Source organism: Coregonus lavaretus (assembly GCF_964263955.1).
Source record: "Coregonus lavaretus genome assembly, chromosome: 18".
Taxonomy (NCBI): Eukaryota; Metazoa; Chordata; class Actinopteri; order Salmoniformes; family Salmonidae; genus Coregonus; species Coregonus lavaretus.
In genome coordinates this window covers 48,941,720-48,967,024 of record NC_140005.1, presented here as the reverse complement: position 1 = coordinate 48,967,024, position 25,305 = coordinate 48,941,720, and the positions used below count along the sequence as shown (strand labels likewise).

The 25,305-nt window shown below is 41.8% G+C and overlaps 1 protein-coding gene across 1 annotated transcript in view; it reads left to right on the top strand.

Moving 5' to 3' along the window:
* Positions 1 to 25,305, top strand: part of daam2 (dishevelled associated activator of morphogenesis 2) — a gene marked incomplete at its 5' end in the record, with an annotated part of 114,874 nt that overhangs the window by 3,337 nt on the left and 86,232 nt on the right. The window contains one exon of the mRNA XM_084181761.1: positions 10,881 to 10,970. Within this exon, the coding sequence (XP_084037887.1) occupies positions 10,881 to 10,970 (90 nt within the window). The remainder of the gene's footprint in view (positions 1 to 10,880; positions 10,971 to 25,305) is intronic.

Genomic DNA, 25,305 nt, shown 5'->3' with positions numbered 1-25,305 from the left:
GCCATTAATACAGGTAACGAGTGGAAGACAGAGGAGCCTCTTAAAGAAGAAGTTACAGGTCTGTGAGAGCCAGAAATCTTGCTTGTTTGTAGGTGACCAAATACTTATTTTCCACCATAATTTGCAAATAAATTCATAAAAAATCCTACAATGTGATTTTCTGGATTTTTTTCCTCAATTTGTCTGTCATAGTTGATGTGTACCTATGATGAAAATTACAGGCCTCTCATCTTTTTAAGTGGGAGAACTTGCACAATTGGTGGCTGACTAAATACTTTTTTCCCCACTGTAGGTTTAGTTCTAAAATAGAGTTGTGTTTACAGTGGGCAGTAATTGTGCCACATTAATACACAACGGGTTATGTTTTGGCACCCCAGTAACACTTTATTTGGATAGTCCCAAGTCGATAATTTGTAGATGTTCAATAACTGTCAACAACATTTCAACTAACTATCCTGTAACCCTAGCCCTAACCTTAACCCTTATCCTAACCCTGAAGTTAACCCTAATCTTAACTCTTACCCTAACCCTTATTCTAAACCTAACCCTAACCATCACCTTGGCAAGCAGTTGCTTGTCAACAGATATGGGACTATCTAAATAAAGTGTGACCGACACCCGTTTTATTAGAGATACTGAAAGTCGGGGTCATATTACCATACTTCCTTTCGGATATGTACACTCATGCCAGTCAACATTTTGTAGTGCCAGCTGCGTAAAACACTGCAAGAAATACATTTATTGATTCAAACCTGTTGATCTTCATACAGCATCACCTATTGGTCCACAAATACCATGAAGTACAGGCATAGGACATGTGTCGTATTTCGCTAACTGACGTCATTCTTACGTCAAGACCACAGCGTGTTGGGCTTCGTGCCCCTTGGTTCTTTACAGTATTCTCGGTCTATCCTCACGAGATCCTTCCGTGCCGTTCGCTAACTCTCAAACAAATCCAAAGGAACCTGGGAACAATTGCGATTGATTTGGGCAAGTATAATGGATACCACTAATCACAATAGCCATTTAGGGCAGGCCGCAGAATTTCCTGATACAGAATGTTTAGCTTCCATTAATTGACTTTGGGCTCATTAAAACGGTTTCTTTCCAGTGTCATGTGTTCACGGCACGCACACACCAATGATTTATGTGCCACATGTGAAACTTTGACTCTGGGTGGAGCGGTGACAGTACATTTTTTTGTTAATCTGGCAATTCTGGCTTGGGTGATATCATTTAATCATCAAAACAGAATTGCTCTCACATTTGGATAATTGAAAATGGGTTCTCTCTGTAATCTCTGTAAATATTGTGTGTGTGTGTGTGTGTGTGTGTGTGTGTGCGCGCACGCATGCATATCTGTGCGCTTGTCTGTAGTGTGCTAGTTTGTTGTGATGCCAGTATGGTTAGTTGAAATGCCTGTTGCAATTCCTGGCAAAAGAGCCAAAGTGTAAGGTTGTCATTTGAAATGAGTACTGATGGCGATAGGATAGATGCAGTGGAATTCAGGTCACTGTTGGCTTCTGCAATGCTGTAGAAAAGTCTACATATGGCTGCCATGTGCACACAATATGCTCACAGTGGGCCAAACCCAACCGTGGCGCTACCTCCATACACTGCACAGTGAAAGAGAAAGAGGAAAGAAAGTGAATGAGAGACTGACATAAGATGTGAGGGGAGAAAAATAAAGAGGTTTGGGTGGGCAGCAAATAAAGTAAATAATATCTATTGGTTGTGTTTGTAACTAACAACTAATAATTTCCCAAAATATAAGAAAAGATATACAGTACAACCTGATTGTGTATGTATTTGTTTTGATTGAATGTGTGTTGTACTTCCCAAGTCTTATGAGCTTGGATCATAGGCTGTTCTGGGTGGCTGTAAGTGGGGAGTGGCTTGTTGAATCTAGCCCAGTTGGTGCGACAACATCAAGACTAGTGGGCATCTGGCATGAGTAGGGGGCAGATGACAGATTAGTCTGTAGGCTTTCTCTCTTCCTCTCTCTTTGCCTCCCCCTCTCTCTCTCTCTCTCTCTCTCTCTCTGTTTTTCTCTCTGTTTGTCTCTTTCTCTGTCTTTGTATTTCTCTTTTTGTATCTCTCTTCCTCTCTCTCTTTGTCTCTGTTTCCCTCTCCCACTCTCTCTGTCTTTTTCTCTTTACCCCTGTGTTTCTCTCTCTCTGTCTTTCCCCCAGCAGAGATTAATCTGGGGCCATTTTAATCCTGCCATTCCTGACTAATGTCCAGCCCAAGACCAGAATCTTGATCTTTGATCTTTGCACCGCAACCTTCAAAGACCCCACCCCATAAAGTACATCATAGTTGTTTTTATGTACATTCTAGTTACTATGTTTCATGTGACATTATACTCATGTCATTTAGCAGATGCTCTTATCCAGAGAGATTTACAGTCGGTGCATTCAACTAACTCTAAATGTTAAAAATCCTAACCTAACGTTTCCCCGGCTGTGGGGGAACGGTCCTTCGAGCCGGATGAGAACAAGAATGTGTTGCGTAACACGGGGAGAGCGGAACAGCCCTCCGCCCTGAGAGCCCATTGGAGTGACTACCCTCAGCGGAGGCCATGGGATGCACCCTCCTTCCTCTTCCCTCTCTTTTCCTCTTTCCCTAGTAGTGCATGTCTGTCCAACTGGCTTCCTTCCTTCCTTGCCCCTCCCCACCCTTTCTCTTTCTCTCTCGCTTTCTTTCTCTCTCTCTCTCTCTGGTTTCACCTCTCTTTCTCTCTCCCTTTCTCTTGCTCCCCTTATTCCACCCCCCACCCCCCCACCTCTCCTCCCCCATCTCCCTCACCTTCCTCTCCAGCCAACCCTCCATGTCCTGAGCCAACCCCATCAGCAGGGCTTGACCCAGGGCTCACTTGAACCAGAGGGGGTACACTGTGACTCATCAAAAGGGGCTGAGGGAAGAGTAGCAGTGGGGGGAGGAATTGTGGTGGTGGTGGATGTATGGGTGGAGTTGGCAAATACCAGAGCGGTGCCAAGCCCAAGACACTGATCTCTGACATCTCACTGAGATTAGACTTTTATGGGCAGGGAGGACATGTTCCTAGATCAGCACTCTGAGACTCTTGATGAATACTGGTCCTGGGCTTGCTCCAGGGCAAAGACCTCACGGGATAGGTTGGGAAAGAGGTCTGGGTGGTGTTCAGTAGGCATGAAGCTGAAGAAAATGTGCCAAAATGGGGGAGGTACTATCTGGACCTTGTCTGTTGCAAAACGTTTCACTACGGTGTGCCCTAATGAAGACAGCCTTGCGGTATTTCTCTCTGTCTCGTTCATCTCATTTAGTCGCTACAGCTTCCTGTTGGTCCTCCTGGGGCCTTATATGACTTCCTCCCATCTTGCCTGTCTTTCCTCTCCTTTCCTGTCCAACCCTGAATGGGCTGGAGCAGAAGGTTGTGCGTGTGCATGTGTGTGTGCGTGCGCCACTCTTTACCAGCAAGCAATCTCAGTCTTACCCACACACACAGGACCCATATGCCCATATACAGTGGGGAAAAAAAGTATTTAGTCAGCCACCAATTGTGCAAGTTCTCCCACTTAAAAAGATGAGAGAGGCCTGTAATTTTCATCATAGGTACACGTCAACTATGACAGACAAATTGAGAAAAAATAAAAAAATAAATCACATTGTAGGATTTTTAATGAATTTATTTGCAAATTATGGTGGAAAATAAGTATTTGGTCACCTACAAACAAGCAAGATTTCTGGCTCTCACAGACCTAAAACTTCTTCTTTAAGAGGCTCCTCTGTCCTCCACTCGTTACCTGTATTAATGGCACCTGTTTGAACTTGTTATCAGTATAAAAGACACCTGTCCACAACCTCAAACAGTCACACTACAAACTCCACTATGGGCAAGACCAAAGAGCTGTCAAAGTACACCAGAAACAAAATTGTAGACCTGCACCAGGCTGGGAAGACTGAATCTGCAATAGGTAAGCAGCTTGGTTTGAAGAAATCAACTGTGGGAGCAATTATTAGGAAATGGAAGACATACAAGACCAGTGATAATCTCCCTCGATCTGGGGCTCCACGCAAGATCTCACCCCGTGGGGTCAAAATGATCACAAGAACGGTGAGCAAAAATCCCAGAACCACACGGGGGGACCTAGTGAATGACCTGCAGAGAGCTGGGACCAAAGTAACAAAGCCTACCATCAGTAACACACTACGCCGCCAGGGACTCAAATCCTGCAGTGCCAGACGTGTCCCCCTGCTTAAGCCAGTACATGTCCAGGCCCGTCTGAAGTTTGCTAGAGTGCATTTGGATGATCCAGAAGAGGATTGGGAGAATGTCATATGGTCAGATGAAACCAAAATATAACTTTTTGGTAAAAACTCAACTCGTCGTGTTTGGAGGACAAATAATGCTGAGTTGCATCCAAAGAACACCATACCTACTGTGAAGCATGGGGGTGGAAACATCATGCTTTGGGGCTGTTTTTCTGCAAAGGGACCAGGACGACTGATCCGTGTAAAGGAAAGAATGAATGGGGCCATGTATCGTGAGATTTTGAGTGAAAACCTCCTTCCATCAGCAAGGGCATTGAAGATGAAACGTGGCTGGGACTTTCAGCATGACAATGATCCCAAACACACCGCCCGGGCAACGAAGGAGTGGCTTCGTAAGAAGCATTTCAAGGTCCTGGAGTGGCCTAGCCAGTCTCCAGATATCAACCCCATAGAAAATCTTTGGAGGGAGTTGAAAGTCCGTGTTGCCCAGCGACAGCCCCAAAACATCACTGCTCTAGAGGAGATCTGCATGGAGGAATGGGCCAAAATACCAGCAACAGTGTGTGAAAAGCTTGTGAAGACTTACAGAAAACGTTTGACCTGTGTCATTGCCAACAAAGGGTATATAACAAAGTATTGAGAAACTTTTGTTATTGACCAAATACTTATTTTCCACCATGATTTGCAAATAAATTCATAAAAAATCCTACAATGTGATTTTCTGGATTATTTCTCCTCATTTTGTCTGTCATAGTTGACGTGTACCTATGATGAAAATTATAGGCCTCTCTCATCTTTTTAAGTTGGAGAACTTGCACAATTGGTGGCTGACTAAATACTTTTTTTCCCCCACTGTACACTCGATGACACACACACACACATCTGTCATCACGGCCAAGCATCATACCTAAAGAGATTGAATGGCTGATTTTTTAGACCTCCCGCTTTGGGCTGGATGGAATTTGTAGTTCAAATATGCATAATCTATGAGCAGAATTACTGTTTTACCTCATTTTGCCATGAAATCCCTAGTTTGAAAGCTACTGTTTTCTAGATGCTGTGCAGTGTCATTTTCCCTAGATTTTCCCCCACGTGCGCCAGCCCCCTAGTAATTTGAGTTTCAGCCAATGAGCTTCAGTCCCTCGCCATTTGAGCAACAACTAGCAAGAGGCCTGCCCAGCATTATCCAATGAGGTTGCAGGGCGGGCCCCACAGCAGAGAGAGACAGCAATGATGTGGTGCACATAAATGCACATATGTGACGTAGTACACAATTTTCGGGGACCACATTCGGCTCGTGAGCGCTACTTTCAAAACTACTGGCTGAAATTATGCAAATGTTTGACAGTGCATCTTTAAGCCACACACACATTCTCCCTGTGTTCAATATCTCACACCATCAATCATTCCTTACCATAATCACTCATCCACATGTACTCCTATATGCACACACCTCACACCTACTCACACACACCTTTTCCTTCCCTTACCATTTCCTCTCCACGTCTCTCTCTCTCTCTCTCTCTCTCTCTCTCTCTCTCTCTCTCTCTCTCTCTCTCTCTCTCTCTCTCTCTCTCTCTCTCTCTCTCTCTCTCTCTCTCTCTCTCTCTCCACACACACTTGCACACAAAATTAACAAAACTAACACACAATCTTATCCTTTTGTCCACTTTCTTATCAGGCCTGCTCAGCTCAGGATTATTTAGTCTCATTGACGGGTCTAAGTAGCAGTCTATCATAGGGGGAAAAAAGTAAGCATTGAACAAGTAAGCCTTGTCCAAGCCAGAATTGCCAATAGAGCATCTCCTGTTTCTGTAGTGTGAGGCAGCTTGATGTACAAGTACGCCCTCTGGACAGGACACTAGTCTTTCGCATGGCCTTAACCCCAATCTATTTCATTAATGCTAAGTGCCAAGCAGAAAGGCATCAGATCCCATTTTTAGAGGATTTGGTATGACTCGACTGGGGATTGAACCCCCAACCTTCCAATTTCAGGCGGACACTCTAATCACAAGGCCACTGAAGATGGTTTGTCTCTCCTCGAACTACTGATAAAATAATCTACTCTCATACTGTACATCACGTCACACAGACCCGACCCTTCTAATCCTTCAATGCTTCAATGTGGTATACTAGAGGGAATATGAAAGTTTCAGCTTCTGTTGTATCCATTTCTACACCGGTGTGTGGATCATCTCACTGCAGACAGTTCATGAGTTCCTCAGCAGTGGGACAAAGGAATGAATGACAGATATTCGAGTAGCTAGCTAGCTTATCCTTTGTGGACAGACTACATAACATCAATTGTATCGTAACATCTGTCAACAGTAGTTGTTTTGGCTCGCAGGTTTTTCGTCACTGGTTATTTTGACAAATCACAATTAAGTGGGTGTGCATGTCTTTCGGAATTGGGAAGGGGAGGGGGCCCGTAGACTTGACTGAAACTTGCAGAGAGAGGGGGGAGGCGCTACCGCCCTGCTTCTGCTCCTCGTTCTAGCATATTTTCGTTCTAGCATCTTCCCCCAGAACTTAATCGAGTAACTGACGCAATTATACAAGATTTCAGTTATTGATTTCCGAGAATACTAGCTAGCTAACTCGCATGTCATATCCAATGTGCTTGATACCCGTTTTAATTTCTAACATTATTCAATTAGGTTTTTAGCTGAAATATGAATATCAGTTGGTGTTACGAAAGGCCAGGTATGTATTTTTCTTTTTCCGACAGCAGGTGTATCAATATTAGCTTTGGTTTATGTGAATTCCACAGGAGCACGGGCCAATGTGGGGGCATACCAGTGAAGGGGTGCAGGAGGTTTTTTCGATTCTCAGATTCGGTTTTGGAGGGTTGGGGTGCCACTGGTCATGAGGAAAGCCATGTGATTTTTTTTAGGGGGGTTGTGGTGTAACTGTGCACACTCGCTCTCTCTCTCTGCCTCTCTCGCTCACTCTCTCTCTGCCTCGCTCGCTCTCTCTCGCTTTCTCTCGCTCTCGCAATCTCTCACCCAATCTTTTTATTTTTTTTATTTAACCTTTATTTAACTAGGCAAGTCAGTTAAGAACAAATCATTCTACCTACGTAGTACACAACTTTTGACCAGGGTCCATAGGGTTCTCGTCAAAAGTTGTGCACTATGTAGGGAATAGCATGCCATTTGGGATGCAGCCCAGGCCTGGCGAGGTCATAAACAGGAGGCGGGGGCTGAGTGGAGGAACAGGAGAGGATAAGCTCACCGGGCCTCTTTCCCATCTGGTTATAATCCAGGGGTCTTTTCCCACTGATTCCCGAACTCGCCAGATCATCTCGAAAACATCAGTGGTTTGGACACCGGGGCTCTGACCCGTGAGTAGGCAATCAGCCCAGAACATCAGAGTTTGTGTTTTTCCTCTCCCGATCCCAATTTCATTCTGTAGTTTATAAGTCTGCAGAGAATGCATTTCAGAATGGGTTTCTGGTGCAGGGCTGAACTGTATGAGGACTGAAAGCTATGTGTGTATCCCAAATGGCACCCTATGCCTCATATAGTGCACTACTTAAACTAGTAAACATAATCTATTGCAATAATGCATTAGTCTGGCGCAGCAGTAACACTCCTGACTCCGGACTACACATACCCTCCATGGCCACGGGAGTTTGAGCCTCGGCTTCGCTGACTGTCTGTGCCCTTCCTACCTGTTTCTCCTCCTCCTTTGTCTATCCCCATGTCTCACGTCCTACTATCCTATCTAAAACTTCACTAAAATATGCAAGGAAGTTTGGACCTCCGTTCTCACCCAAAAATATAATCATAATAATGTCATTGTAATACCTAATCTGCTCTTAAAGAGAGAGTTCTCCCAAATTACAAATGTACATATTGGTTTCCTTACCCTGCAAGCAGTCATTGGACAGAATATGACAGCAAGCCATGCCTTGGTTTTGTTTACCTGGCCACTGTTTCAAATGCTAAATTGTTTGCATTTGTGGCACAAATCCAATGAAAGTCAATGGTACCTATATTATCATTTTCGCGCTTGTCCATATAATCTATAAGTAACTTCTTTGAGTTAGACAAAACATTTTTAGATACTTAACAAAGGATGATTTGGACATGAATTGTAAAAAAAAACAAAAAACAGCCAGACTAAACTGAATTACCTTTATAAATAAAGGTGAAATAAGATGCAATTAAAAAGTTATATTCCTTCCTATGTCTACTGCATTTCTGCAGTTGGCTCTCCCATTGAAATGCCTGGCTTAGAGGTGATGCCACTCCTAACAGTGGCTGCTTAGAATGCCGGCCATGTCCTCCCAGCTGAATAGCTGAAGACAGCTCCTCTGAATCCCCTGACAGTCCTATGTTTGTTTTCTTGTATATAAAATAATCTTGTAATTCAGATTCTGTAATTGTACATTTTTATAAACTTTTTACTATTGTTTATTAAATTTAACCCCATTTTCTCCCAATGTCGTGATATCCAATTGGTAGTTACGACCTTGTCTCATTTCGACAACTACCCAACGGGCTCGGGAGAGGCGAAGATCGGGACATGCGTTCTTCGAAACATGCTCTGCCAAGCCGCGCTGCTTCTTAACACACTGGCCGTTTATCCCGGAAGTGAGCCAAACCAATGTGTTGTAATTGAACATTTGAACCCTGATGCTATGCTTAACAATAAAACATGAATCCCCTGGCTTTGCTTGTCCAGGCCCAGACCCCAAACTCAGATGGGGCCCGGTTGGGGGGCTGGTTGCATGGTTGACATCATGGCAACCTAGTCATTATGGCCCAGATTAGTGGAGAGTGGACCACAAAGCCTGGCTCTTTAACATCTCCTCCTCTACCCTCTCTCTCTCTCTCTCTCTCTCTCTCTCTCTCTCTCTCTCTCTCTCTCTCTCTCTCTCTCTCTCTCTCTCTCTCTCTCTCTCTCTCTCTATCTGTCCCTCTTTCTTTTCTCTCTACTGCTAGAGGGCTCTTTCCAAGACTTGGCTTACTTTCTTCCATGGCTGAGATTCATTTCCTTAGCTCATATGCATTTCAAAAGTCTCCGGGAGGGAAGCACCTTGTTCCAGGGTGAACAAATGGACACCGCATTGAATACTAAACCCATCAGAGGTGTCGCGGCAGGTTTGTTGCGACAATCGGATGAATGACATACTGACTCATTGTTGAATTTACGGGCTGACTGGCATTAAACGTTGAGTGTATTGTTGCTTAACACTAGAACCGCTGGGCCTCGAGGGACCCCCCTTCAAGCTAATGAGCAGTCATTCTGACTGCAACATTCTAACCGTGTAATTAATACATTTCATATATGCTATCGCAAAAATTATAATTTGGTTGTGTTTATGAAGGTTTTAGGTAACATTAGAACACAATAGCATTTTCATTAGTTTATGACCCTGTAGGGTATACAGTATGTAAAAACAAAAAACATATGTGTTGGAACGCGGTAAAAGCGTATTTTTATAACAACAAAAACATTTATACCCCAACCACAGTCAGCAAGACGTGCGGTCAAATTATGAAAACATCAGTAGCCTAAAGATCATTATAAGCGCCAAATGTGCTTGATAAATAGTGAAATTTAGCACAAAAGCAATGATGCCATTATAATGAATATTTGTCGATATGACAGCAGTAAAAAATAGTAAATTATTGTTAGCTCGTGCTTACGTGATGTGCTTCTTCACGCATTTGCATCAGTTGGAGAATGTCAATGTCACATAAACAACAAAAGCTGGTGAGTGTGTTGCTGATGTTTTTTTGCATTTTGTAGGGTCTGCTCTCTCAGTGATGACATTTTGTGCTGTTAATCAGCCCGGCTCGTTCTAGCCAAAAGGTGCCGCCCCTTCCTCTCTCCTGTCTCACCGTTTCATTTGGTGGTGGCGTGGGCACCTGCTCAGTGCGCACTGTTCTGGCTTTTTTTGCGCTTAGGCTTTGGAGGTGTAGGTTCAGGCTGAGGCTCAGAATCAGAAGAATAATCATCAGAGATGTCATGATTCATTTCTTCCCAAACATCAGAGTCGTTTTCATTCAGATTTTGTCAATTGTGTACTCCAAGTAGGCCAGAGTAGACTGAGAAGACTTCATTCACAATTGGTGATTACGTAATTATGCATCGTTCACTTACCCTCGCTCATCAACTCACCCATTCTCCCCCCTTTCTCCCCCATCATACTTTACTTCATTTATTTAATCTGTTATTATACTATATGTGTGAAATTATAGTTTAGGTTCAGTTTTGAGGCAATTATCAGGGTGATTATAAACTGTGCACGGCACTTTCAACGGTCGGGAGAAGGAGGGGCAACGGGGGTAAACCATTCAAAAAAAGACATGCCCTCCTAAAACTGGTTATAACAGTGTGTTATATAGACTTATTTAGGAAAATTCAAGGACGGAGGGGGGCATACTTTAAAAATGGCAGACTCAGAGTAATAAAACAATACAATTCATGAGCAGTCCAAATGACTGCTTTAGCGGTTCTAGTGTTAATGAGTTATACAGTATGTAATTCTTGACATATCATTATGAAGCCTCAAAACAATACATTAGATAATCCTATAACTGATTACTTAATTCCTTGATTGATGGATTGATTGTGACTGACTGATTGATTCATTGCCTTTTCTGTTGTCACAGGATGAATTGGACCTGACAGACAAGAACAGGGAGGCAATGTTTGCTCTACCCGCCGAGAAGAAATGGCAGATCTACTGCAGCAAGAAGAAGGTGAGTTCTGACATACACACAGAACATTATTTAAAATCAACAACATTTATCCCATTTCCCTTAGTTGAATAGACACGCACATACACACACACACGCTATATCCAACCTCATCTCTTGAACAGACTGTTCCTTCGTGCAGCTTCAGATTGTCAACATACTGTCTGAAAGGGGGGAACATTTTGGTTAGACCTCCCTTTCACCCCTCTCTCTTGCCATAACGTCCCTCCTTTCTCGATCCATAACAGTGCCGGTTTACTCTGTGGTCAGGTCTCCGTGAGGAAAAGACATTCTCGATATAAAAAAGTGAGCTTGGGCCCCTTCCTCAACAGCAAATGAAATAAATACACAGGGTGTGCTTTCCAAATGGCACCCTATTCCCTATGTAGTGCACTACTTTTGAACAGAGCCTGGGCTCGGGCGCAATTTGGGATGTAGACATGGGCAAAGCACATGCATTTTTTGACCGTGCACATGCGCTCCTGTGTAGCCTTTTGGGGGCCCTAAGAGAGATTTAATTTCCTGCAATTCTACACATTTTGCCATGGGCAGTAAAGACAACTTAGCAATTTTATAACAAATGTCATGCATTTCTACTCATTTTGCCATGGGGCAGAGAGAAAAAAATGGCAGTTTTACAGCTAATTTCCTGCAATTCGACACATTTTGTAATGACTAATGCCATGTTAATATGATATGTAAGTGAGAATGACTAACAAAATCAGTGGTGACCCCCTGGAGGTCAAGGCCCCTGGGCACGTGCCCCGTGTGCCCGGTCGGTGTTCCACCATGATTACTACAAGTTTAGATAGCTGTCTAGACTAACTACCAATCTAAAAATTGTTAGCTGATATTGCTAATTGAGTGACTGTTAGTGACTTACATAACATGAGAAAAATGGCTGATTCATAACCAAATTTCTAAATTGCACCTGGTGTATTCTACTATTCTAACAGTCAATAGTAAGTAAATGGTCTCGTCCCCAAGTGGCCGGGGGCCCTAAGCGACCGCTTATGCCTAGAACTGTCCCTGTGTGTAGGATTTCTATACCCCTGGAAGGTTGGAACTACTGGAAAGAAAGACATGGGCCTTTTCTCAATTGGATTTCATAGACTCCTCACGTCCTCTCCTCCCGTCCTCTATAGTTAGGTGAACGGAGGAGTTAACTCCTCTTCTCAATCTTTTTGTTTTATAGATAAAAGGATAAGTAGCTATCATTTTAAAAATGTTTACACATTTTTCTCCTTTGAGAAAACAACAGCGGTTTCAAAGGGTGTGTGGCTGATTTCAAAGCTCTTCCGCGGTAGGATACACCTGAGCATCCTCCGCTGGAGGAGGCAATCGAAGAGAGGAGGAAACTCCTCTGTTCACCTATTAATTCATTTACACTCTTCCACATATGGCGACAACTTACCGGTTTGAGGGTCATGGAGGAGAGGAGGACTAAGGAGTCGAGAAGAGGACAAACTGTTACCCAATTGAGAAAAGGCCATATTTAGGAAAAGAGTTTGAAGGACTGAATGGTGTTTTAGAAGAAACGCATGTCAAATGCTATCAAATACTTGAGCCTGCTCCTGATTTAGTTTGGAATAGTCCCAAAAGTGCAAATACACCTAAATCAAGTGTACCTCAAATACTTTTAAGTGTGTATTTGTATTTGACCAAGGTCTGTACCGATTGCAAGACAAGAAGGCTTCGACACCTCAGGTTTATTCAAAATTGTATCAAAATTGATTCAAAACTGACACACTCTTTGTACAGTAATAGTCATACACACTCCAACAAATGTAGACCGGTTAAACAGTGAGTATCTAGGAGTGAAGGGTTTAAGACTGAGGTTCTAGGAGTGAGGGTCTAGGAGTGAGGGTTTATTTCTGAGGTTCTAGGATTGAAGGTCTAGGAGTGAGGGTTAAGTCTCTTTGTTCCTTTCCTGGCTCCCCAGTCAAAACCCATTTCCTTTGTGAGTCTCCTGTACTAAATCAGCCGGACGCAGAGCCAGGAAACATAGGCCAGGACCAAGGAACAAGTCAGAACAGAAACAAGGAGTACACACCAAACACACCTCTCATTCATAGGCAGCCAGGGGTAATGGAGAATAGGGAAATGGGGAGAAGAACAGCACCACCGACTGCTTAGAATGCAGGACGATGTGTACGCAAACACACACACACACACACACACGTACACACACACACTTAATCACACACAGAGACATACGGACATATGCAGGCACGCATGCAGGCAGGCACGCACGCATGCAGGCATGCACACACACACACACACACACACAAAGCAGCCATTGTTTGGTCGAAATGACAGTGATTTTAATGCGAAGTACCTCAGAGCCATAGCACGGATTAGGGAAACTTTCCTTCCCTCAGTCTCTAGAAACAGTGGCCCTCTTGTTATTTGGGCCAAACCAGCAGCTGCTGTTGTTGCTGTTGTTGTTGTTGTTTTGCCTGTATGATAACATTAGGAAAGCCAATAAGAGTTTTCTGAGTAACTCAAGTCCACTTTACAAATGTAGCTGTAAAACTGCAGTGTAGTGCGGTTTAGGATCTTGAACTTAAAATATCGGTATATTTTTAAAGTATTTTTGGATTTTATTGAACTGATAGAAAGAAGATGATAGTGGGGAAAGAGAGAGAGAGGTTAGTAGCCCGTATTCGAACCTATGCCAACACCATAGACATGTGTACCGGAGGCTGCAGCATTACCACTACACACAGGATGCAGTGGAGGCTCCTTAGAGGAGGAAGGGGAGTACCATCATCCTCAGTGAATTTCCTAAAAATATATATTGTAAAACATTAAAAAAGTTATCCTTTTTAGATAAAACAAATAATTGATTAAAACACACTATTTTGCAAATAAGGTCTACAGTAGCCTCAACAGCACTCTATAGGGTAGCACCGTGGTGTAGCCGGAGGACTGCTAGCTTCCGCCCTCCTCTGGGTACATTGACTTCAAAATAAAATCTAGGAGGCTCATGGTTCTCACCTCCTTCCATAGACTCACACAGTAACTTCCGGAGGACATCCTCCAGCCTATCAGAGCTCTTGCAGCATGAACTGACATGTTGTTCACCCAATCAAAGGATCAGATAATTAATCTAGTACTGAAAGCATAAGCTACAGCTAGCTAGCACTGCAGTGCATAAAATGTGATGAGTAGTTGACTCAAAGAGAGAGAAAGACAATAGTTTATATTTTTAATTTTTTTCTCCCCAATTTCGTGATATCCAATTGGTAGTTAGTCTTGTCCCATCGCGGCCACTCCCCTACGGAGGGCAAAGGTCGAGAGTCATGCGTCCTCTGAAACATGACCCTGCCAAGCCGCACTGCTTCTTGACGACACTGCTCGCTTAACCCGGAAGCCAGCCGCACCAATGTGTCGGAGGAAACACCGTACAACTGGCGACCGTGTCAGCGTGCATGTGCCCGAGAAGCAAGGGAGAAATAGAGAGAAACATTTTTTTTCACTTATTTAGCTAGCAAATGCAGCTAGCTAGTTTAGCCTACCGAAACACCCTACTCTAACAGAGGGATGCTACGTTAGCTAGCTGGCTATGACTATCCAACACAACACTGGAACTCTTCCAGGTCAAGGTAAGCTTTTGGTTTTACTAATTTACTGCCACCGGGGCCCGCCGATGTAACTGCTTACTGACTCTACACTGTAACGTTCCTGATTGATTGTAGCGGGTTTACTAACGCGTAAGTTCTATTAGCTATGCTGACTATGATGTTGCTTTAGCTAATATGGTGACAATGATGTAGGCTGTGTGTAGTAGAAAGTTATTTTTTGCTTGGTCACATACAGCTGATGTGTTGTGCATTGAAGTCCACAAGCGAAGGTGAGAGGAGGAGAGCGCATATATGCGAGAAGGAATACAACGTGGCTGCTATGAAAGTGAACTGTGTATACGCGTGATCGGGGTGTATTGATTCCGCCGATTCTGTTGAAAAAACTTTTCTTAAACTGAAGCAAATGGAACAAAATGGGGGTAAACATCCCTGAATTTGTCCAATAGAAACTCTTGTTTGCAACTGTTGGACTAATGATTACACCCTATATCACAGGGGTACTCAACTCTTACCCTACGAGGTCCGGAGCCTGCAGGTTTTCTGTTCTACCTGATAATTAATTGCACACACCTGGTGTCACAGGTCTAAATCAGTCCCTGACTGAAATCAGTCCCTGACTGAAAAATGCAGTGCAACTGGATTCGAGGTCCAGAATTGACTCTGAGGGCTTTATCAGCTAGATGCAGGCAAGAGTGTGCAAGGCGGTTTTGAAAGTCACTGTCTGTCCATGTGTCACAGTCTGTCACCTCAAATTTGTCTCTTGACATATGTGCACCTACGTTGTAAAATTGTTATTCATAGGCTAGGTTGTAACAATCTCATGATGGCTATAGGGAAAATTTTAGTATCATTTAGTAGCCTAAACCTATCGCTGTTACATTGAACTGGGTGGATGGAATATGAATGACAGTCATCCAATATGATGTAATATAAATAAACCCATGCTCGTGAAAATCATCCTCCCTCATCTTAAACGGCACTGACCGCAACTGACAGGATGTTGATCTTATGGGCAATCACTATATCTTAAACCTTCTTTAGGTAGGGAAAGGCTCCAATAGAACACACACAGTTACACAATGGCTAGTGACAATCCACTGATTTGGATTCTGATCTGCTTCAAACTGGCAACATGTTTAAATGGGCAATCTTCTTTTTTTTTTAAGGTAGATTGTAACTTCCATCAATGTAATTGTCTGCATCACTTCCAAACCCCCATATGTTTTGTTTCTCACAAATATATATATATATATATATATATATATATATATATATATATATATATATATATATATATATATATATATATATATATATATATATATATATATATATGCACATACATACATATAAATACATATACATACATATATACATATCCTTTCTTTTAAATATAGTTCCCCTTTCCAACCCCACCACCCGTTCCCTAATTGGAGTAAACTAGTGAACAACAACGCTTAGGCCTCTACTTCCAGTTTATACATACTATGGGGCGGCAGGTAGCTTAGTGGTTAAGAGCATTGTGCCAGTAACCGAAAGGTCGCTGGTTGTAATCCCTGAGCCGACTAGGTGAAAAATCTGTTGATGTGCCCTTGAGCAAGGCACTTAACCCTAATTGCTCCTGTAAGTCGCTCTGGATAAGAGCGTCTGCTAAATGACTAAAATGTAATGTAAATGTAATATACATTTTATGGACACAGTCAATTTTACAATAATTATATTTTGTTTGTTTTTACTCCTGAACTTCCTCTACCCTCAACATCTCCGATCATTTTCATGATGTCTATCCGGTTTGCTTCTATATGTCATATCTTTCTAACTGTGCTCTTTCACAAAAGCTCTCAAACTATAACCTATATAGCTTGAAACCTGAACGTGTTCACCCCCCTTGGCATTTTTCCTATTTTGTTGCCTTACAACCTGGAATTATAATGGATTTTTGTGGGGTTTGTATCATTTGATTTACACAACATGCCTACCACTTTGAAGATGCAAAATATGTTTTATTGTGAAACAAACAAGAAATTAGACAAAAAAATCTGAAAACTTGAGCTTGCATAACTATTCACCTCCCCCAAAGTCAATACATTGTAGAGCTACCTTTTGCATAAATTACAGCTGCAAGTCTCTTGGGGTATGTCTCTATAAGCTTGGCACATCTAGCCACTGGGATTTTTGCCCATTCTTCAAGACAAAACTGCTCCTGCTCCTTCAAGTTGGATGGGTTCTGCTTGTGTACAGCAATCTTTAAGTCATACCACAGATTCTCAATTGGATTGAGGTCTGGGCTTTGACTAGGCCGTTCCAAGACATTTAAATGTTTCCCCTTAAACCACTCAAGTGTTGCTTTAGCAGTATGCTTAGGGTCATTGTCCTGCTGGAAGGTGAACCTCTGTCCCAGTCTCAAATCACTGGAAGACTGAAACAGGTTTCCCTCAAGAATTTCCCTGTATTTAGCGCCATCCATTATTCATTCAATTTTGACCAGTTTTCCAGTCACTGCCGATGAAAAACATCCCCACAGCATGACGCTACCACCACCATGCTTCACTGTGAGGATGGTGTTCTCGGGGTTATGAGAGGTGTTGGGTTTGCGCCAGACATAGCGTTTTTCTTGATGGCCAAAAAGCTCAGTTTTAGTCTCATCTGACCAGAGTACCTTCTCCCACATCCCTTTTGGCGAACACCAAACGTGTTTGCTTATTTTTTTCTTTAAGCAATGGCTTTTTTCTGGCCACTCTTCCGTAAAGCCCAGCTCTGTGGAGTGTATGGCTTAAAGTGGTCGTATGGACAGATACTCCAATCTCCGCTGTGGAGCTTTGCAGCTCCTTCAGGGTTATCTTTGGTCTCTTTGTTGCCTCTCTGATTAATGCCCTCATTGCCTGGTCCATGAGTTTTGGTGGGCGGTCCTCTCTTGGCAGGTTTGTTGTGGTGCCATATTCTTTCCATTTTTTTATAATGGATTTAATGGTGCTCCATAGAATGCAACCCTGATAACCCAACCTAGATCTGTACTTCTCCACAACTTTGTCCCTGACTTGTTTGGAGAGCTCCTTGGTCTTCATGGTGCCGCTTGCTTGGTGGTGCCCCTTGCTTAGTGGTGTTGCAGACTCTGGGGCCTTTCAGAACAGGTGTATATATACTGAGATCATGTGACACTTAGATTACAGGTTGTAATGCAACACAATAGGAAAAACACCAAGGGGGATGAATACTTTTGCAAGGCACTGTACTTACAGTGGGGGAAAAAATTATTTAGTCAGCCACCAATATTGCAAGTTCTCCCACTTAAAAAGATGAGAGAGGCCTGTAATTTTCATCAAAGGTACACGTCAACTATGACAGACAAATTGAGAATTTTTTTTTCAGAAAATCACATTGTAGGATATTTTATGAATTTATTTGCAAATTATGGTGGAAAATAAGTATTTGGTCACCTACAAACAAGCAAGATTTCTGGCTCTCACAGACCTGTAACTTCTTCTTTAAGAGGCTCCTCTGTCCTCCACTCGTTACATGTATTAATGGCACCTGTTTGAACTTGTTATCAGTATAAAAGACACCTGTCCACAACCTCACTCCAAACTCCACTATGGCCAAGACCAAAGAGCTGTCAAAGGACACCAGAAACAAAATTGTAGACCTGCACCAGGCTGGGAAGACTGAATCTGCAATAGGTAAGCAGCTTGGTTTGAAGAAATCAACTGTGGGAGCAATTATTAGGAAATGGAAGACATACTTAATAATATAATAATCTCCCTCGATCTGGGGCTCCACGCAAGATCTCACCCCGTGGGGTCAAAATGATCACAAGAACGGTGAGCAAAAATCCCAGAACCACACGGGGGGACCTAGTGAATGACCTGCAGAGAGCTGGGACCAAAGTAACAAAGCCTACCATCAGTAACACACTACGCCGCCAGGGACTCAAATCCTGCAGTGCCAGACGTGTCCCCCTGCTTAAGCCAGTACATGTCCAGGCCCGTCTATAGTTTGCTAGAGTGCATTTGGATGATCCAGAAGAGGATTGGGAGAATGTCATATGGTCAGATGAAACCAAAATATAACAATCTTACTAATTTGCTTGAGAACCAGTTCGGATTTAAGTACAACTTTTGTATGACTGAATCTTTTAGTGATAGGTCTAATGCTTTAATATTTAATAATTTCTGTCCTCCGAATTCATATTAATTATATAAATAGGCCCTTTTAATTGTGTCTGGCTTGTCGTTCCAAATTTTTTTATATATATTTTTTCTCATATAATTTAAAAAACTGTTCGCTAGGCGTAGGCAAGAACATAAGCAAATAGGTAAACTGGGATAATACTAAAGAGTTAAATCAGGGTGATTTTTCCACAAATTGACAGGTATTTTCCTTTCCATGGTAGTAAGATCGTATCTATTTTTGCTAACTTTCTATTAAAATGTATTGAAGTGAGATCATTTATTTCCTTTGGGAAATGTATTCCGAGTATATCCACATCACCATCAGACCATTTTATTGGTAAACTACATGGTAATGTAAAACATTTATTTATTAGTGATCCAATACGTAATATAGTACATTTGTCATAATTTGGTTGTAATCCAGAGAGGTTAGAAAATGTATCTAGATCCTCTATGAGGCTGTGGAGGGATTCTAGTTGTGGATTTAAAAGAAAACATGAATCATCAGCGTACAATGACACCTTTGTTTTTAAGCCCTGGATTTCTAATCCCTTGATAATATTGTTGGATCTGTTTTTAATAGCTAACATTTCGATTGCCATAATAAATAGATATGCCGATAGTGGACAACCTTGTTTTACTCCTCTTGACAGTTTAAACCTTTTGGAGAAATAGCCATTATTTACTATTTTACACCTAGGGTTACTATACATGATTTTAACCCATTTTATAAGAGATTCTCCAAAATTGAAATGATCCAGGCATTTATATATAAACTCCAGTCGTACTTTATGACATGCCTTTTCAAAGTCTACTATGAATAGCAGGCCTGGTTTCCCAGATTTTTCATAGTGTTCTATTGTTTCCAGTACTTGCCTTATATTATCTCCAATGTATCATCCATGTAAAAAAAAACCTGTCTGATTAGAATGGATAATAATGTCCGACAATACCTTTTTAATTCTATGCACTATACATTTTGCTAGAATTTTTGAACCACAACACTGATGTGTAAGGTGCCTCCAATTGTTTTAATGGACTGGATCTTTATATTTCCCACTTGTATCCTGTTTCAGTAATAATGAAATCAGACCTTCTTCTTGAGTGTCTGATAATCTACCATTTACATAGGAGTGGTTAAAACATGCTAATAATGGTCCTCTGAGTATATAAAAAAAGTTTTGGTATACCTCGACTGGTATGCCATCCAGCCCTGGAGTTTTCCTGGACTTAAAGTCTTTAATTGCATCCAGAAGTTCCACCTCTGTAATTTCACCTTCACATTAGTCTTTCTGTATGGCTGTTAATTTTACATTATCAATAGAAAAAAAATTCCCTACAATTAGCTTGTTAGAAGAGATGTAGGCGACTGAAATGAAAACATATGCTTAAAGTACTTTGAATCCTCCTTCAAAATATAATTTGGTGAATCATGGGTGACTCCGTCATTTGTAACCAGTTTCAGTAAATTATTTTTGGTAGCATTTCTATGTTGAAGATAAAAAAAAATAATTTGGTGCATTTTTCCCCATATTCCATCCAGTTTGCTTTATTTTTATAATATATTACACTTGATCTTTCTTGAATAAGTTTTTCAATTTATTTTTGTTTTTCCTCTAATTTATTATGAGCCTCTATGTTACAGTTTTTATTGCTTTCTATCTGTTCTGTTAGACCTTCTATTTCCTTTGTTAGTATGGACTCTTTTGACCTAAGTTGTTTTTGTTTTCGAGATGAGTACTGAATTGCATGGTCTATAAAGGCACATTTAAAAGTGTCCCATACAATAAGGGGATTTGCTGTACCTATGTTATGTCGGACAAAATCAGTTATAAATTCCGCAATCAATATATCTTAAACCTGCTTTAGGTAGGGAAGGCTCCAATAGAACACACACAGTTAGACAATAGCTAGGGACAATCCACTGATTTGGATTGTGATCTGCTTCAAACTGGCAACATGTTTAAATGGGCAGTCTTTGTTTGGTACATCCATTTATGGACTTATATATACCCATTGATTCTTGAAGAAATCATGATTTATATAATTATATACAGTTGAAGTCGGAAGTTTACATACACCTTAGCCAAATACATTTAAACTCAGTTTTTCACAATTCCTGACATTTAATCCTAGGTCAGCTAGGATCACCACTTTATTTTAAGAATGTGAAATGTCAGAATAATAGATGAGAGAATTGTTTATTTCAGCTTTTATTTCTTTCATCACATTCCCAGTGGGTCAGAAGTTTACATACACTCAATTAGTATTTGGTAGCATTGCCTTTAAATTGTTTAACTTGGGTCAAACATTTTGGGTAGCCGTCCACAAGCTTCCCACAATAAGTTGGTTGAATTCTGGCCCATTCCTCCTGACAGAGCTGGTGTAACTGAGTCAGGTTTGTAGGCCTCCTTGCTCGCACACGCTTTTTCAGTTCTGTAGACGTCCTAACCGACTTGCCAAAACTATAGTTTGTTAACAAGAAATTTGTGGAGTGGTTGAAAAAAATAGTTTTAATGACTCCAACCTAAGTGTATGTAAACTTCCGACTTCAACTGTATAATATATGCTGAACAAAAATATAAACGCAACATGTAAAGTGTTGGTCCCATGTTTCATTAACTGAAATAAAAAATCCCAGAAATGTTCCATATGTACAAAAAGCTTACTTCTCTCAAATTTTGTGCACACATTTGTTTATATCCCTGTTAGTGAGTTTATTTTATTTTTCTAATTTATTACACCTTTATTTAACCAGGTAAGCCAGTTGAGAACAAGTTCTCATTTACAACTGCGACCTGGCCAAGATAAAGTAAAGCAGTGCGATAAAAACAACAACAACACAGAGTTACATATGGGGTAAACAAAACATAAAGTCAAAAATACAATAGAAAATATATATATACAGTGTGTGCGAATGTAGTAAATTATGGAGGTAAGGCAATAAATAGGCCATAGTGCAAAATAATAACAATTATAATTTAGTATTTAGTATGATGGCGGCCAAAGGAGGTGTTGGCTTTGGGGATGACCAGTGAGATATACAGTGGGGAAAAAAAGTATTTAGTCAGCCACCAATTGTGCAAGTTCTCCCACTTAAAAAGATGAGAGAGGCCTGTAATTTTCATCATAGGTACACGTCAACTATGACAGACAAAATGAGAGAGAAAAATCCAGAAAATCACATTGTAGGATTTTTTTATGAATTTATTTGCAAATTATGGTGGAAAATAAGTATTTGGTCAATAACAAAAGTTTCTCAATACTTTGTTATATACCCTTTGTTGGCAATGACACAGGTCAAACGTTTTCTGTAAGTCTTCACAAGGTTTTCACACACTGTTGCTGGTATTTTGGCCCATTCCTCCATGCAGATCTCCTCTAGAGCAGTGATGTTTTGGGGCTGTCGCTGGGCAACACAGACTTTCAACTCCCTCCAAAGATGTTCTATGGGGTTGAGATCTGGAGACTGGCTAGGCCACTCCAGGACCTTGAAATGCTTCTTAAAATCCACTCCTTCGTTGCCCGGGCAGTGTGTTTGGGATCATTGTCATGCTGAAAGACCCAGCCACATTTCATCTTCAATGCCCTTGCTGATGGAAGGAGGTTTTCACTCAAAATCTCACGATACATGGCCCCATTCATTCTTTCCTTTACACGGATCAGTCGTCCTGGTCCCTTTGCAGAAAAACAGCCCCAAAGCATGATGTTTCCACCCCCATGTTTCACAGTAGGTATGGTGTTCTTTGGATGCAACTCAGCATTCTTTGTCCTCCAAACACGACGAGTTGAGTTTTTACCAAAAAGTTCTATTTTGGTTTCATCTGACCATATGACATTCTCCCAATCCTCTTCTGGATCATCCAAATGCACTCTAGCAAACTTCAGACGGGCCTGGACATGTACTGGCTTAAGCAGGGGGACACGTCTGGCACTGCAGGATTTGAGTCCCTGGCGGCGTAGTGTGTTACTGATGGTAGGCTTTGTTACTTTGGTCCCAGCTCTCTGCAGGTCATTCACTAGGTCCCCCCGTGTGGTTCTGGGATTTTTGCTCACCGTTCTTGTGATCATTTTGACCCCACGGGGTGAGATCTTGCGTGGAGCCCCAGATCGAGGGAGATTATCACTGGTCTTGTATGTCTTCCATTTCCTAATAATTGCTCCCACAGTTGATTTCTTCAAACCAAGCTGCTTACCTATTGCAGATTCAGTCTTCCCAGCCTGGTGCAGGTCTACAATTTTGTTTCTGGTGTCCTTTGACAGCTCTTTGGTCTTGGCCATAGTGGAGTTTGGAGTGTGACTGTTTGAGGTTGTGGACAGGTGTCTTTTATACTGATAACAAGTTCAAACAGGTGCCATTAATACAGGTAACGAGTGGAGGACAGAGGAGCCTCTTAAAGGAGAAGTTACAGGTCTGTGAGAGCCAGAAATCTTGCTTGTCAAAAAAATCTCAATTTGTCTGTCTTAGTTGACGTGTACCTATGATGAAAATTACAGGCCTCTCTCATCTTTTTAAGTGGGAGAACTTGCACAATTGGTGGCTGACTAAATACTTTTTTTTCCCCACTGTAGGTTGAAAATGTCAGTGAAGACACTTCCCAGCTGGTCAGCCCATGCTCTGAGTACACGTCCTGACATTCCATCTGGCCCCACAGCCTTGTGAATGTTAACCTGTTTAATGGTCTTACTCATACATGCTATGGAGAGTGAGATCACACAGTCCTCCGGAACAGCTGGTGCTCTCGTGCATGGTTCAGTGTTGCTTGCCTCGAAGCGAGTATTGAAGGCATTTAGCTCGTCTGGTAGGCTTGCGTCGCTGGGCAGCTCACGGCTGGGTTTCCTTTTGTAATTCATGTTAGTTTGCAAGCCCTGACACATCCGTTGAGCATCAGAGCCGGCGTAGTGGGATTCGATCTTAGTCCTGTATTGATCCTTTGCCTTTTTGATGGCTCGTTCGTAGGTCGTAGCGGGATTTCTTATAATGTCCGGATTAGTGTCCCGCTCCTTGAAAGTGTCAGCTCTAGCCTTTAGCTCAGTGCGGATGTTGCCTGTAATCCATGTCTTCTGGTTGGGGTATGCACATTTGGTCACTGTGGGGATGTCGTTGTCAATGCACTTATTAATGAAGCCAGTGATCTTTGTGGATGGTGTGTTCTCTGTAGAGGCAGCTTCACTCACGGCTGTCTCAGCCCAAGGGGTTCAGCCAGAGCCCTAGCATCTCACTGAAGGCCTGGGAACACAGTTAAAGGAACCAACTAGCGCTCCATTAACCAGAGAATGGGAGAAACACTTCAGGCCGTTGCGGAGTTAGCCAGGGGTCGACATCAGCCCGTTCCAGAGCTAACAGCTTGCCTGGCTACAGAAATCAGTGAATGAGCGAGTTGGAGTGAGTTAGGGCCAAAACCAGTAGTTCGGCACTTCAGAAGACTTGAAAGTGAAATGGGCTCCCTACGATCTTGGAACACGTGTGTCTGCACTTCTGTGTGTGTGTGTGTGCTCGCGTGTGTGTGCATGTGTAATGGGGTCGTGATTTGGCAGATATTGAAGTTGGCAGAGACCAACCAATGCAGTGGTCTTCCAATGTTGATTTTATTCCCCATTTATAAAAAGAGATTAGCTGAAGTAAGAATGAGGTTAAGACGGAAACAAACACAAGAAACTCCTATGGCATTTTAGAATTCCTTTTAGAGAGACCCTTATGTCTTGGCTATGATATGTCTTGGTTAAGATATGAAGCTGTGTTTGAGATTTCTTGATTGATTTGATTAGGATAACACAGAAAATTAATTGACAACACACCTTGAAGGGAGCACAGTAAGATGAAAAATGTTTTAACATGTATATAAACCATACGTGGTCCTTGAGTACCTCATATTCCAAGTTTTCTACAGCTGTTTCTACAACTGTTTAGAACTTGAATATGGTGTTGAATGAACAGTGAAAGGAACTTGACTTCTTTCTTTTTTTACACAGTTTTATTGGTGGAAAAATAAACGTATACATATTTACATATTTCACATTTCCTTCAACTTGTTGACTGGTGTTTGCATGTTGATAAAGTGATGGTATGGTACTTTAATAGAATACTACCATACCACACACAGAGGAATTGATAAAGCGATGGTATGGTAGTTTAAGCTAGATAAATGTTTTTTTGCATTGGATGCGATCTGCCAACTTCTGTCTGTAGCGTCCGAACAGTTTGGGATACACAGTAATATGACCCCTCTGTGGAAAGGTGAGACTCTTGAACACATACATGTCAGTTGTTTTGCTCTAGGGCGCCCACAGGCCTCACAAGACTTGTCTGAAGTTCCCCCGGAACCAGTTGAAAAAATGAATGGAAGTACAGTTGAAGTCGGAAGTTTACATACACTTAGGTTGGAGTCATTAAAACTCGTTTTTCAACCACTCCACAAATTTCTTGTTAACAAACTATAATTTTGGCAAGTCGGTTAGGACATCTACTTTGTGCATGACACAAGTAATTTTTCCAACAATTGTTTACAGACAGATTATTTCACTTATAATTCACTGTATCACAATTCCAGTGGGTCAGAGGTTTACATACACTGAGTTGAC